Genomic DNA, 16,060 nt, shown 5'->3' with positions numbered 1-16,060 from the left:
CCTCTGAAATAGTCTTCATGATGTGCAGGAAACATATGAGCAGACTTCTGGTCTCCGCTTGATCGAGTTTGTCAAAGCGTGAACCAAACCCAATGAGAGACTGTGGCCTGGTAAACTGAATACATGATCACAATCATTCTCTTGTTATATTAGAAAAATCACATATTCTGTTCTCTATCTTTTGTTCTGAGTTTTTGATGTGTCTTGTTAATATTTTGGCTGTCAGTCAGTCAATGTGTGTCTATCCGTCTTCCAGTCTGTCTGTCATTCTGTCAGTTTGTCTGTATTTCAGTCTGTGTATGTGTGTCTGTCTTTCTACAAGTCTGTCTTTTAGTCTGTGTGTGTCTGTCTGTCTGTCTTACGTTCTGTTATTCAGTCTGCAAGTTTGTCTGTTAGTCTAGTCAATGTGTGTCTATCCGTCTTCCAGTCTGTCTGTCAGTTTCTGTCTTTCAGTCTGTCTTTCAATTTGTCTGTCAGTGTGTGTGTGTTTCAGTTTGTCAATCTGTCTGTCTGTCAGTATATATATGTGTGTGTGTGTGTGTGTGTGTGTGTGTACCTGGTATTCATCACGTTATGGGGACCAAATGATGTCCCCACAAGGATAGTAATACCAGTAGATTTTGACCTTGTGGGGACATTTCTTAGGTCTTGGGCTTATAAATCATGCACAATGAGTTTTTTTGAGGAAGTAAAAGTGTGCACAATCTCCTGTGAGGGCTAGGTTTAGGTGTAGGGTAGGTGTAGGGCCATAGAAAATACGGTTTGTACAATATGAAAACCATTACGCCTATGGAATGTCCCCATAAAACATGTAAACCCAACATGTGTGTGTGTGTGTGTGTGTGTGTGTGTGTGTGTGTGTGTGTGTGTGTGTGTGTGTGTGTGTGTGTATCTGTCTGTCAATCTGTATCTGTCTGTCTTTCTGTCATGCTGTCATTCTGTCTGTCTCTGTCTTTCACCTGTCTGTCTGCAAGTCTCTCTCTGTTAGTCTGTCTGTTAGTCTGTTTTCCAGTCTGTCAGTCAATCTGTGTGTGTTTGTCTTTCTGTCATTCTGTTTGTCTGTTAGTCTGTTTGTCTTTAGACTGTCTGTCTTCAGTTTTTCAATCTGTTTGTCTGTCTGCAAGTGTGTCTATAAGTCAGTCAAAATTCATGCACTTGCTTACCTTTTCACATGCATCCATCTTCTCACTGTTGCGGTCACTGTTGCTGGGGTTTGACTCAATGCTGATGAGAGAACCTCTGGAGTCTGCATTGTTGGCCGTTGATACAGCCAATGAAGAAAAGGCTGGAAAAAAGCAGAATCAGTATGCTATTTGTTTCTTGTGAACTTTTATTTTTTAAAGGATGTTCTTTTCTGCACAATCACAGTTTATGATAAACACATCTGTCAAGTAAAAAAAAAAAAACACACACAGAATGAAAGCAGACCAAACAAAAACCAGAATGAAACCAGTTGTGATATACTTTGAAATGCATCCACACAGTGTGACAGTCTAACCCAGTGGTTTTCAATCCTGGTCCTGGGGACCCATTGCTCTGCACATTTTGTATGTATCCCTTATCTGACACACTCAGTTAAGTACATGGATCTCTCTCCTAATGAGCTGATGATCTGTATCAGGTGTGTTAAATAAGAGAGACACACAAAATGTGCAGAGCAGTGGGTCCCCAGGACCATGATTGAAAACCTCTGGTCTAACCAATATCTCTATACCTGTAATGGAGTTGAGCACTTCTTTGGAGAAGGATGCATCCATTGAGTTTCCATGGCGTAAAACATGGGTCACTTGACCTGCTAAACCTACTCCCACACTGAGATCATCTCTGGAACCCTGTGAACAAAACTGTGTTACCTTTTAATGAAAGAAGTACTATACAACTTAAGATCTTGTTCGCTGATGTGAGTTCTTGATGAAAATAAAAGAACAGTTCCTCAGTTTTATGTTTAATTTCAGTTGATAAATGAACATCCTGAGCATGTTTTACCTGGTCACTAGCCGTCAGACAGATTGGAAACAAATCTCTAAGGAAAAACCGAGGCATGTTGTCAAGGATCAGACCATAAAGAGGCAGGTACAGAGATGCTATCCGTGCCTGTTTCTCCTACACACACAAACACAATCCAGTTAAAATCCCTTTGCAATTCACAGACTAACATAAATAGTACACAACAACTGTATACTTTATCACTGTCAAAATTCACCTTTGCGGCATAACGGGAGTCCAGTGAATGTTTAGCCATGAGGTTCTTCAGGCAGGCCAGGGCGAGATGTCTCAGGTCTTGCTCATCTTGCAAAGCGAGCCCCAGCTCTCTCAACAACAATCCTGTGAGAAAATGTTTCCTGCAGAACTCTTCCGTCAAAATATACTCTGGAATATCCACTGAGAGGTGAATGAGGGAGAGAGAAAACACATAATTGCTGAAGACTGCCCCCTTCTTGATACACAAGAACACACTTGGAGTATAATGAATGCATATTCTATCCACTAAGCCAACTTTTACAAATAATTACATAAAGTTTAGTACAAAAAAAAAAACACTTACTTTGAGCACTTTGGGTTTCTGGTGATGCTTTGTCTGACAGAGAAAGAAATTAGACAGAGGATATTAGGGGGGTGGTCTACAGTGTGCTAATCTGGACTAAGAAGCTACACGCATGAGACATCTCTGACCTGTGATTCGTGCAGACGCGATGGGAAGACTCAGAGGGACATAGTGCTCATAGTTACACACTTCTCTTATGAACTCAAACTTCAGTTCACACAGCGCCTGGAAAAACAACATTCGCACCCAACATACGTTACACACACACGAAGCGCTTCTTTAGTGATCATCTTTGCAACAGAGAGCTTCATGAACAGAGACGCTCAATGAAAACAGCCAGACAAAAACACACATAAATGATTAAATCTCAGTCATTACATAACAAACGTTTGTCAGAATTAGGCACTATTAATGTGTACTGTCTTTGTTTTAATGCTAAAGCCGTGGTCACACCAGACTGTATAAATAGACAAAAATAATGGGCAATTATTTCCTTGAAACTGTAATTGCAATTATTAACCATGATTATCACAATTTACACTGAATGATGTTTTAAATAGCTTTATACTATTGTTTGAAGCAACTGCATGCCATGATTTTATATAAAATTAATTTTAAAAAAGCAGCGGCTATTTGCACTAAGTGTAAATAGCATATTTTCTTGTCGAGAGATGCTATTTATTTATATATTTTTAAAGTAAAAATATTTATAATACTTACTGCAAATAGACACAATTGTCTGCACCTCAGTATTGTAGTACATTAAAACAGTATGCAGTAATTACGTACTGAGTGTAAATTATAGTTTTAATTCAACTGGACAATAAGCCCTCCCTACACCAACTTTTCAATTATGCCCTTCAATTTTATTAAAAAAATTCCTTTCTGATGTGATATAAGATTTGAAAAGTAAGAAAAAAAGTTTGCCAGAAGGGGGATTTGAACCTGGATTGAAGTGAAATACGCCATTTAAAGGCCATCTTTTGTAGTGTTGACTATGCTAATCACACATTGGTGGGCGGAGTTAGTGTAAATAGCCTCTGCCAACAAGGCATGCTATTTGCACTTGGTGTAAAAAGACACTCTGATAATTTTTTTATTGCTTTTCTCGTTGTCACAAATGTCAATGATACATTGGTTTAGTTTCTTTAAATAAAAAAAGTAAAAATATGCAATATGCATAGGGATATGCCCGTATCAATTTTCATATTGTGATCAATTAATAATGCTTTTGTCACAGTATACGGTATTATCACGACATTGAAATTTATCAAAGTGGCTTCATAATACAGTATAACAAGTTTAATAACTATTTTCTCATAACAAAAAATGACTGAACATTTAAAATACAATAAAGAAACTCATAAAAATGTATAAAGTTACCAAATTTAGGCAGATTGAAGTGCAAAAGAATTCTAAAGATCAATAGGTATCACTTTACAGTAAGATACTGTATGTTAGTTAATGCATTAATATTCACAATGAGCAATAGCTACATTTGCAACATAAGTTATTCATCTTTGTACAACTTTTAGTTCATCTTAGCTCATTAAATAACACAGCCTACAGCTTTTGATTTTAACAATTTGTTATTAAATACTGGAATTACCTAAGATTAATAAATGTTTAGAATAATGTTTCAATGGCAGTTTATGTTAACTAATGAATTAACTAATGAAGCCCAAATGTAAAGTTTGACCAAAACACTTTCAAAGAATATCTAGGGCATGTTGTCGTCCAGATTAAAATGTAAAAAAGTTTGAAAATAAATAGCCTATTAAGTCTAAATATTTAAGTATTTGACGCTATGATGAACACCGTAGCAAATACACAAATCTGAATGGCTTTTTCGTTAAAATCATTTCAACACTTTTCAGAAAATGAAAGCTGTTTTGTTTAGAGGGTTTTCTGGGGTTTAGTGCCATCTGCTGTCAGAGAATGAAAGTGCGCTTTCATCCAGGGCGTCTCTCAGGCGCTTCACCATGTGCTTCTCATCCGTGCTTGTTTACACTTGAAGGCACACACGTCTTTGACGCAGCATACAGTTGATAAGAAAAGTTATCTTAAAATGCATTTAATAATTTGTTATAAATAATTATTATCTGTATTTTGATGTCCTCAGGATAACAATATTGAGTTGCCTCTCACAATGTGACATGCTCTAAACATGCTTCTTATGCATGCAGAATAATTAACTTTTTTAATCGCAGATTTAAATGATTATGTAATGATGATCATGATTAGAAATTTGATTCATTGTGCAGCCCTGATATATATGATAAAGTATCACTTTCTAGGGCTTCTGTTTTCACAAATTTGCAGTTTTGAAGTTTGTATTCATCCAAGAAGTCAATCAGTAATGTTCAGATCCGCTACTGTTCACACATCCTCACGTCTACTGTTACCACGGCTTGAAAGATACAGAAAAGTAAGAAGGTTTACAAGTTCAGTACCTTATTGTCAGTGGCTGTGATCATGTTTATGTAGTTGCTGATCAGTTTGAAGGTGAAACCTCTGTCCATGAATGTGAAGCACCGCTGAGGATGGAAAATACATGCATTTCAATTCAAATGTATTGCAGCAACAACTTTATAACACTATTTTAAATAGGCACAGTCTTTATTCAGATCAATACGTTGTTCTATTTATGTAGTTTCAAATTAGTACTGCATCTAATTTAATTAATTACTCTATCTTTGTTGTGCACACATTTATCTCAGTTATCTCGGTTGTAGTGTGCTACTCCTGACCTTCATAAATGCTGCTATGGCCATATTAGCACTGCGTGTCTCCTCTGGCATCTCTTTATTCTTCCAGAAGATGTGATCGGACATCGCCATGATCAGAGTCTCCAATCGACTTTGGAAAGTTCCAGGAAAACGCTGCGGTCGAGGAAGCTGAGCAAACACATTTATTATAGATTTCTTATTAAACACAAAAGTGAAAGACACAGAAGCAGTTGTATGCACTCCAGAAGCTTCAGACATTTGGGGACAGATTTACTAAACAAGGCAAATTGGTGTTAGAGCACAATTTTTTAAAAGTGCTGATCTAACAAGAGCTGCGCAAATTTCGGGTGTTAAATCATAGATATATATACGTAGATGCCTCATTAGCGACTGTTTCTATGGGCCTTTATACGTAGGCAGTCCGCCATTTTGCTGCGGTCCACTTGACGTCATTCACCCATAGATCTATGTAACTGACCATAGTAATCACTGAATATTTGAAATGCCACAGTCCTGCACAGCCGTTGGTCTGCGAACCTACAGTATGGTGAATGACGTCAAGTGGATCGTTCCAATATGGCGGACGCATCTACGTGCTTGGAGCGGTCCAATGGGGTATCTACGTATATATATATCTATGTGTTAAATAATGCCGCAAATACCAGTAAATTGATGAGCACAAACGTTATTCAATCGCATTGTGTGATTCATTTTAATACTCTCCTCCCATAAATTTTGCATCTGAAATGGAAACTCCTACAAATGCTTATCCACAAAAATAATTGTCCATTCCTTTTCAGCACTAATTCTCCACTGGACGTCTTTAGTAAATCCTGACAGTGCCATTTTAAAGGGATAGTTCACCCAAAAATGAAAATTTGATGTTTATCTGTTTACCCCCAGGGCATCCAAGATGTAGGTGACTTTGTTTCCTCAGCTGAACACAAACGAAGATTTTTAACGAAAACCGGTGCAGTCTGCCAGCCTTATCATGGACGTGGATGGGCACCAAACATTTAAGAGTAAACAAAAACATGCACAGACAAATCCAAATAACACTCTGCGGCTCGTGACGATACACTGATGTCTTAAGACACGAAACGATCGGTTTTTACGAGAAACTGAACAGTATTTATATCATTTTTTTACCTTTGATGCACAGCCTCATCCATCTGTCATGAGCACGAGTTTAGCATCAGGCTCGTGACATGTGAACACGCTCTGGCGTAGAATATGCAAACACCGTAAGGGGAAATCAGTGAAAAGTCCCGGATGAGTTTGCGTAAGCATACATAATCTTTTAGCTTTAAATCGGTTTAAACAAACAGGATAAGGTCAAGTAATTGCCATTTTGAATAGCCGCTATACCCACAATCTCTGTGCACTGTGTAAACAATGAGTGTCGTATACACGCGACAGATAGCTTCCGGTGTTTGCGTATTCTACACCAGAGCGCACAGACATGTCACAAGCCAAAAGCTAAACTCGTGCTCAGGACAGATGGACGTGGCTGTGTATCAAAGGTAAAAAAATGATATAAATACTGTTCAGTTTCTCACAAAAAAACGATCGTTTCGTGTCTCAAGACATCAATGTATCGTCACGAGCCGCAGGGTGTAATTTGGATTTGTCTGTGCATGTTTTTATTTACTTTTAAAGGTTTGGTGCCCATCCACCTCTATTATTTGGCTGACAGACTGCACTGGTTTTCGTTCAAAATCTTCATTTGTGTTCTGCCGAGGAAACAAAGTCACCTACATCTTGGATGCCCTGGGGGTAAGCAGATAAACATCAAATTTTCATTTTTGGGTGAACTATCCCTTTAACACCAAAATGCAGTTTGCGATGATGCAAGCTATTTGTAAATCTGGCCTTTAATGTCAATAAGACTGTAGAAAAACTTTTCAAAGCATCTTTTTATTTATTCAGTTTATATTGTTTATATGGTTGAAATGTAGTTAGCATTTTTCTAGCATGTTAAGTATGTTTCTAGCATGATTAGCAAGTTGTTAGCATGTTGCTAGCATATTTAACATGTTGCTTGCATTATTAGCATGTCATTAGCAAGTTGCTATCATGTTTATAGCATTGTTAAGTTGCTAGCCCATTTTTAACATTTTTCTAACATGATTAGTAAGTTGCTAGCATGTTTCTAGCATGATTAACAAGCTACTAGCATGTTGTTAGCATTATTAACATGTTACTTGCATTATTAGCATGTCATTAGCAAGTTGCTAACATGTTTCTAACATGATTAGCAAGCTATTAGCATGTCATTAGCATGTGTCTAATATGATTAGCAAGTTGCTATCATGTTTCTAGTATTGTTAGCAAGTTGCTAACACATTTCCAAAATGAGTAGCCAGTTGCTAGCATGTTTCTAGGCTAACTAACAAGTTGCTAGCATGACAGACAAGTTACTGGCATGTTGCTTGCATAATTAACATCCCAACAAACACACAACGTTGCCTCAACGTAGCCAACCTTTTAGCAACGTTGTAACAACATGGCTAAAAGGTTGTTGGTTCTACGTTGTGTTGTCAGGTTGTTACTACGTTGTCGCAATGTTGCCATTCTACTACGGTTCAGGGCCATCTCTGAAAGTTGTGCTTAGGCTGTCTGGACAACCACTGTACGACATTTACTCGTCACTGTTCCGAAGCGCTTTTTAAATTTGAACAGACCGTTGGGCCGTTATTATTCTTCAAGCCAGGATAACGTTATGTGAGTATTGCTTTTTGATTTCTCTCAGATAAATATAAATATCCAAACAAATCCTTTAATTTTCGTGTCCAATGAGACATTTGTTTATTTATTTTCTGTTAATGGAACAGAATATCTGATAATTCACATACCGAGTGTGAGTTTGCGGTCGGGTGTTAATGCGATCTATATTTCTTTCAGTATTCAGATGTCCTTCCTGGTGTTTGGTGTTGACCTGTGCCTGTCTACTGGATTCTGCGTTTGCCTCTGCCCTCTGGATTTGTTCATCTTTCTCGCACTCTTTTCTCCCTACCGCCTGCCTTTGACGATCACCTGGCCTCCGTATTCTCCATCCAGAGTCCGCCTCATCGGCCGGTGACCGCTGTTTTGTTGTTTTACTTTTGTTTAATAAACGTTCTCAGATGCCTTTGCTTTTTATTTATAATTTAATATAATTACTAATTACTAACTAACTGACTTAATATATTTACATACGTAAAATATAATCTATATTGCATTTTCCTCCAAATGTATACCTAACGTACTTATCCTTGATATGTGTGAAATGTTTGGTTTGAAATAAAGTTTGATTATATGAATTTGTGTGGCATTTTTACTCAAAGTTTTATTCAAAGTTTATTCAAAGATGTTAAGTCAAAAAGAACAATATTATTGGACGATTTTTAATATTAAACCGTATTTAAAAGATTTATAAACCTATCCCGTGCCTGATATAACACGCAGAATAGGCAATATTTATAATCTGGCATGAAAAAATACATGTAGTAAAAACGTCGACTCCTGGTTGATGAATGTCGCCCAACAACGTTGCCACAGCCTTTTCGCGTCTTACATTTCCACGTTTTTACAACGTTGCGAGCACGTAGACGGCGACGTTGCCATTATAAAAATGGAACGTTGCACAGACGTCGCCACAACGTAAATGTGTTTGCTGGGATGTTACTTGCATTATTATGAAGTAGCTAGCACATTTCAAATGTTTCTATCATGATTAGCAAGTTGCTATCATGTTTCTAGGTTGACTAGCAACTTGCTAGCATGACATTAGCATGACTGACAAGCTAGCATGTTGCTAGCATGATTAACAAGTTACTAGCATGACTGTAGTTGCTAGGCTAGGCTAGATAGTTAAATAGATTAGAAATATTAGATCGAATGGAAGCTTGAATGGATTAGAAATAGTTCATAGAATGAAAGCTTGATTTAGTCTCAAAGGGTTTTTGGGAATTTGAATTTGTCAGTTGGAGTTTGAATAGTGTTGGCTCATTTGATTATTCCGTCAATGTAAGTCTATGGGATTTTTATGATTTGTAATCTTCAATTTTATGAAAGCTATTCGTCGGATCAGACTGAAAAGATAGAGCACACTAAAGTCAGATCAGTCTGAAGATCTGGGCTTAGTTTGGTGGTTCTAGCTTAAAAGCTCTAGGAGGACTAGCATTTAGAAATTTAGTGTAAGAAGAATAACTAGATAAAAAGCTTATGTAGCTTTCTCAAATCAACCTAATAAACAGCCAAAATGCACGCTAATAAGAAACTAGTTAATAGTAAGAATTGGTGGTAGGAAGACTACTATACTGTTCCCTAATTATAAGTCATTATTTTAGACTTACCAACAACTGTTAAAGTGAAGAGTTCACGTCTGCAGACTTAATATTTACCTTAAGCTTATTTGAGTCCAACAGATGCTGCGCCATCGACTTCACTATGATCTCAAGAAAGAACCAGGAGAACTGCAGGGAATCAAACAGATATCAGTCAACAGGCCTCAAAAGCCTAGTCTATCACTTCTTCAAGAGAGAGACGGTTGCGTTAGCTCACCTTAAGGATATTGCGTATGACCGACTGGTCGTTGCTCTTCAGGTCAGAGGTCATGCCCTTGGCCATCTCTTCATGAACGGTTCTGAAGCCACAAGCTTCAGTCTTAAAGACAAACTGGTCAAACAAAAGAGAAGCACAAATGTGTCCCATGTTCCCATTCACACACAAAAGACATTTGATTTTAAATTCAAGATTCAATATCTTAATGCTTTTAAGGCAGGGGTCCCCAAACTTTTTTTCTGAGCGGGCCCCCATTCTTTAATGGGGGGCCAGGTCGGTTTATAAAAGAAAATACCATGAGCCGGACTAACTACTATTATTATTATTGTTTAATTATGATTTAACCTGTATTTACTACACCTTTTAATGCTAGAATAGTTTATTATTTTGTTATCCACCACAAAGACAAATTACGGTATCACTTATTTTCAAAAGATATACAGGTGCATCTCAGTAAATCAGAATGTCATGGAAAAGTTCATTTGTTTCAGTAATTCAACTCAAATTGTGAAACTTATGTATTAAATGCATTTAATGCACACAGACTGACGTAGTTTAAGTCTTTGGTTCTTTTAATTGTGATGATTTGGCTCACATTTAACAAAAACCCAACAACTTTAAGGGGAGACAATGCAGGCAAAAACCCAGTTTTTTCATGCACCTGTCAAGTTTGATATTTTGAGCTTTTTGGTTTTTCATAATGTGTTTTTTCAGACTAGTGGAAAGAAAACACCCAAAAGACACTGTTAAGTGTTTCTTTTATAGCACTTTATCTATTTGTGTCAATAGATTTCAATTACCCTCCAAAGGCAAAGCACAGTAACTACACATTTGGTCAAAACTGAGTTAAGGCTTAAAGGAGAACTCCGGTGTGATATTGACCTAAAGTGTATTGAATCATGATACCGAGTGTGAACGTACCTTGCATATTTCATCTCGGTTTGTGTCCAGCTGTCCGAAATCTGGGGTCAGTTAGCCGATGCTCACAACAGGCTGTCTATGAGAGTCAATAGGGCATCGAAGTAGCCATGTAAACAAATCACTGTTTTACGCCATTTACGAGGCACAAAGTAGCTCCACACTTCATCGGTAGACTTCCTAGGGCCCTGACATTTAAAACGAGACATTGAGAACTCAGAAAAAGCACCGGTAGTTTATTTACAAGAAGATTTATACAGACATCTTCCACCAGGAACAGACCGGTCGCCGCCATCTACTACAACCTGATACGTTGATAACCTGATAAATTCCTTGGTGCTCGACTCTCGACTTATCGTGACTACATTTAAGATGGCGGCGACCGGTCTGTTCCTGGTGGAAGATGTCTGTATAAATCTTCTTGTAAATAAACTACCGGTGCTTTTTCTGAGTTCTCAATGTCTCGTTTTAAATGTCAGGGCCCTTGGAAGTCTACCGATGAAGTGTGGAGCTACTTTGTGCCTCGTAAATGGCGTAAAACAGTGATTTATTTACATGGCTTTTCCGATGCCCTATTCACCCTCATTGACAGCCTGTTGTGAGCATCAGCTAACTGACCCCAGATTTCGGACAGCTGGACACAAACCGAGATGAAATATGCAAGGTACGTTCACACTCGGTATCATGATTCAATACACTTTAGGTCAATATCACACCGGAGTTCTCCTTTAAAATGGACTTTGTGACAACTATTTTGTCTTGTGGCAAAGTCTCCTGGTTAAATTGTGTACCGTTTCAGAGATGAGCGATGAGAGATGAGAGTTTCAACATGTTTGACTAGCTGTTGTAAAAACTTAAAAGGCAGTTTCAGTGTTGGCGTAGTTACTGCACTTTGCCTTTGGAGGGCAGAATACATATTTTTAAAGCCCGTTTTCTCAAAAAAGTTTTTTCTCCTATACTTAGCCATAAATCTCCACTTCAGAAACACACACACACACACACACACCAAACTTTACACTTTGGTGTATTCCTGTCTATATCCTGAAGGTTTTTACAGAGGGATTTGTTAAAATATAATTAGCTTGATTTTATACATTTTATTCCCCCCAAAATGGTAAAAAAATACATTGTTATGTGTCTGTTCTAAGTTTTTTTTTTTAATTATGGACTGACAAACTGAGAAAACCCTCTCTGTAAAAACATTTGACTCTAATATGAAAAAAAAAAATGTTAAAACCAACTTCATCTAGTTTTTAGATTTTTGTACTAGAAATCTAGGCAAATTAGTGCATATTTCATTAAATAATGGCTCATTTGCATATTTAAACCTAACATTTTAGAAAACTTGTAATGCAACAAATGTTTGTAATATTTATGTAATCAATCAACTGATTAAGTAAGGTGATAACTATTAGTTATTTTTTTTACCCTATTCACCTGCAGTGTCTCACCTTAAAATATAAGCTGCAAAATCTGGCTTCAACCATTCCCAGCTATTGGCAGCAACTGAGACATGCATGAATGAAAATATACACTGCATATGTAATGTACCTTTATGTAAGAGTGCAAATAGTGGCCCAGGTTCTCCTCATGGCACTTAGCTAAGATGTGGACCAGGACCCTGATGGAAAAGAGGTTTAGATGTAATATAAAAGTGAGAATCAAATCTTAAATGTTGATTGAGTTGAGAAAAATTAGTGATGGGTTTGTGTACCTGGTGGTGCTGGAAGTCACTTCATCAGTGTCGTTTTGAGTAAGCACTTTGAAGAGCTGGTTGAAGATAACAGGAAGGAAGCGAATTATGACATGAATCCTCTCCATACTCAGGAGGCCCTGAAAAGAAAAAAATGGACTGAATATTCCCCTAAAATGTTGAGGAATTATTACTTAAACACACAGAAGGACCAGTGTTGGGGGTAACGCATTACAAGTAACGCAGGTTACGTAATAATATTACTTTTCCCCATTTATTGACTAAAAGCTCTCCTGTCCCCATGTTGAGAGAAATTGTGAGTAAGATGTTACTTTAGTTCTAGAATAAATGTGAATATGCATTAAATCATCTCACTCATTAAAAAACAGATTCTTCTAAATTAACAAAAACAGTGAAATTCAATGCAAACCTGTGATAATTAAATGTTAAATAATACAAATATCCCTTATGTCTTTGCTGCCAATGATCCAATTCATCCATACTAAGCAAAAATGACTCAAGATAATCCAACATTTGTTATCCATTTGTTATTGCTGAAGAGTTGACTTTTTTCTTCTGCGGTCTACTGTTCAGACATGAATTTGTTTTTCTCTAAGCCTGAGGCTTTTGGTGTAAAAAGGCTTTTAGATTTGCCAAAAATAGAACTTTTTATTTTTAAAACAAACAAGCAAGCCCTGCCCAGATTTAAAAAGTAACGCAAAAGTAACATAACGCATTACTTTCCATAAAAAGCTAAACTAAGTAACGTAATTAGTTACTTTTTTATGGAGAAACTCAATATTGTAATGCATTACTTTTAAAAGTAACTTTCCACAACACTAAGGACGAATATTAGTTAAACAATACCTAGACATAATTTGAAACTTTAGAAATTTGTTTTCTGATTTCACTGATTTCAATTCAAAAATCTAGTTTAAATACAGCGTCTTCTAAACTGGATTAAAGTGTTTAGAACATAGTTTATAGATTGTAACACTCATTTACAATGGAAATAATTTGGCATTTAATCATCAGTCATAAATAAAAATTATGCAGCTATAACAAAATGCAGTTTTTTGAGTAAAACATTTCAGGATTTCTCTCCATATAGTGGACTTTATTGGTTCCCCCGAGTTTGAACTTCCAAAATGCAGTTTAAATGCAGCTTCAAAGGGCTCTAAATGATCCCAGGCAAGAAGGGTCTTATCTAGCAAAACAATCTGTTATTTTATTTATTTATGTTTTTATAATTACAATTGATATACTCTTTAACCTCAAATGCTCGTCTTGTCTTGCTCTGCCTGAACTGTTTTTTTTTTTCTCGGTTCAAGACAGTTAGTTTTCGAAAAACTTATTTTCTTTAAATTTAAATCTTATTTTCTTCCTCAATGTCAAAAATCATTTCAAAATCATCCTACATCACTGCAGAAGTACTATCCCAGTGCTTACAAAGTGAACATGCAAAGTAGATCAAACACCATTAACAAAAAAAGTAAAAAAGCGATGTAGGATGATTTTAAAGTTGAGGGAGAAAATGAGATGGGAGTTTTTCTTGAACAGGTTCAGGCAAAGCTAGACAAGATGAGCGTTTGAGGTTAAATAGTATACAAACTGTAATATAAAAACAAACAATCGTTTAGCTAGATAAGACCCTTCTTCCTCAACTGGGATCGTTTAGCCCTTTGAAGCTGAATTTATCCTGCATTTTGGAAGTTCAAACACCATAGAAGTCCATTATATGGAGAAAAATTCTGAAATATTTTCCTCAAAAAACAAATTCTTTTACTATTGAAGAAAGAAAGACATGAACATCTTGGATGACAAGGGGGTGAGTACATTATTTGTACATTTTTGTTCTGGAAGCTCTCCTTTAATAAGAGTTTTCATATTAATTCGTAAATACATTCACCTTGAATATATAAACTATAAATTTTGCTGCAGCTCTAATTTAACTGTGTACATCGCTCACAGAAAGTGCAAATAGCAATAGATTCTATTTACACTATGTTGAAATAGCAGGATTTTCTGATATTTATAATGCTTATTGCAAATAGACACAGTTATCTGCACCTCAGTATTGTAGTGCATTAAAACTCTATGCAGTAATTACGTACTGAGTGTAAATTATAGTTTTAATTCAATTTATTAAATGGTATTGCCTTACTGGGACAATAAACCCTCCCTACACCTACCCTAACCCTAACCAATACTTTATTTTCAACTTTTCAATTATGCCCTTAATTTTTGTTGAAAATAAATGCCTTTCGATATGATATGTGACCCTGGACCACAAAACCAGTCATAAGGTTCAATTTGACAAAACTGAGATTTATACATCATATGAAAGCTCAGTAAATAAGCTTTCTATTGATGTATGGTTTGTTAGGATAGGACAATATTTGGCTGAGATACATCTATTTGAAAACAGAAATCTGAGGATGCAAAAAAATCAAAAAGACTGAGAAAATCACCTTTAAATTTGTCCAAATTAGGTTCTTAACAATGCATATTACAAATCAAAAATTACATTTTGATATGTTTACAGTAGGAATTTTACAAAAAATCTTCATGGAACATGAACTTTACTTAATTTCTTATTGATTTTTGGCATAAAAGAAAAATCAAAAATTTTGACCCATGCAATGTATTTTTGACTATTGCTACAAATATACCCCAGCGACTTAAGACTGGTTTTGTGGTCCAGGGTCACATATAAGGTTTGAAAAGGGAGAAAAAAACTTTGCCAGAAGGGGGTTTCAAACCCAGATTGGCTGTGTCGAAAAGAGTGAAAAATCCAATTTATCCTCTGCACCACTGGAGCCAACAATTAACAGCCATCTTTTGTAGTGTTGACTATCCCCATCACACATTGATGGTTAGTGTAAACAGCCTCTGCCAACAAGTCATGCTATTTGCACTTAGTGTGAATAGACACTCCGAATTTATCTTGATCTTAACTAAAGCATCTTTTGCAAACAGTTACATGTTTGTCTCTAATAAATATATTTATGAATATGTATAAAATGGGTATATAGATGCACTTATAGTTCAGTTGAGACCTCAAGCCCTGGTTAAGGCCTGAAAATACTTACTTTAAGGCAGTTGAGGAAGTTTGAGGTAGGAGGTTGAGAGAGGTCTGCCTCTCGTTTTTGGCACTGCTGGAAGAATCGGTTTAGATGGGGGTCCTGCATATAACATCCAAGGGAATTATGAGATCATTAAAAATGAACAAGAGAATGGTACATTTTTATCTGAGACTGTGGCTCTTTTCAACCTGAGTATAAACTGTAGAAAGCACAGAAGTGGACACTTTGAAGATCGGCTTTCCCCCATCGACCCACTTCACATCGGAGCCATTCTGCAAAGAAACATGGAAAAATCTGAGCAAACTACTATAATATATCACATATGAATCATCATAATTTGTCTTTGGGTCTCCTCCTGTTTTGAAATTTTCCTTATCTGTTTCTATGTTTTTTTTTCTGGATTCTTGTACTCACTTTGGTGGATGAAGGCTCTTTAATGTGTAGATATCCACCAGGCAAAGTGCACGAGACTGGAATACTGAAATCCTGAGAGGAAACACGTCCATCCTTCAGAAGAGGCAGCCATGCATAGCCCACTATAATG

The 16,060-nt window shown here is 36.5% G+C and overlaps 1 protein-coding gene across 1 annotated transcript in view; it reads right to left on the bottom strand.

Moving 5' to 3' along the window:
- Nucleotides 1-16,060, bottom strand: part of dock10 (dedicator of cytokinesis 10) — a 101,263-nt gene that overhangs the window by 35,113 nt on the left and 50,090 nt on the right. The window contains exons 21-36 of the mRNA XM_073818431.1: nt 15,931-16,052; nt 15,705-15,788; nt 15,523-15,615; nt 12,452-12,570; nt 12,289-12,358; nt 9,820-9,933; nt 9,660-9,731; nt 5,296-5,442; nt 4,999-5,082; nt 2,674-2,770; nt 2,546-2,578; nt 2,204-2,382; nt 1,987-2,103; nt 1,715-1,832; nt 1,164-1,285; nt 1-115 (exon numbers count right to left, since the gene is read on the bottom strand). Coding sequence (XP_073674532.1) covers nt 1-115; nt 1,164-1,285; nt 1,715-1,832; nt 1,987-2,103; nt 2,204-2,382; nt 2,546-2,578; nt 2,674-2,770; nt 4,999-5,082; nt 5,296-5,442; nt 9,660-9,731; nt 9,820-9,933; nt 12,289-12,358; nt 12,452-12,570; nt 15,523-15,615; nt 15,705-15,788; nt 15,931-16,052 — 1,686 coding nt within the window. The remainder of the gene's footprint in view (nt 116-1,163; nt 1,286-1,714; nt 1,833-1,986; nt 2,104-2,203; nt 2,383-2,545; nt 2,579-2,673; nt 2,771-4,998; nt 5,083-5,295; nt 5,443-9,659; nt 9,732-9,819; nt 9,934-12,288; nt 12,359-12,451; nt 12,571-15,522; nt 15,616-15,704; nt 15,789-15,930; nt 16,053-16,060) is intronic.

The sequence above is a fragment of the Garra rufa genome, chromosome 14, assembly GCF_049309525.1.
Source record: "Garra rufa chromosome 14, GarRuf1.0, whole genome shotgun sequence".
NCBI classification, from domain to species: Eukaryota; Metazoa; Chordata; class Actinopteri; order Cypriniformes; family Cyprinidae; genus Garra; species Garra rufa.
Note: the sequence above shows the minus strand (reverse complement) of the source record. Positions and strands in the feature narration are given on the sequence as shown.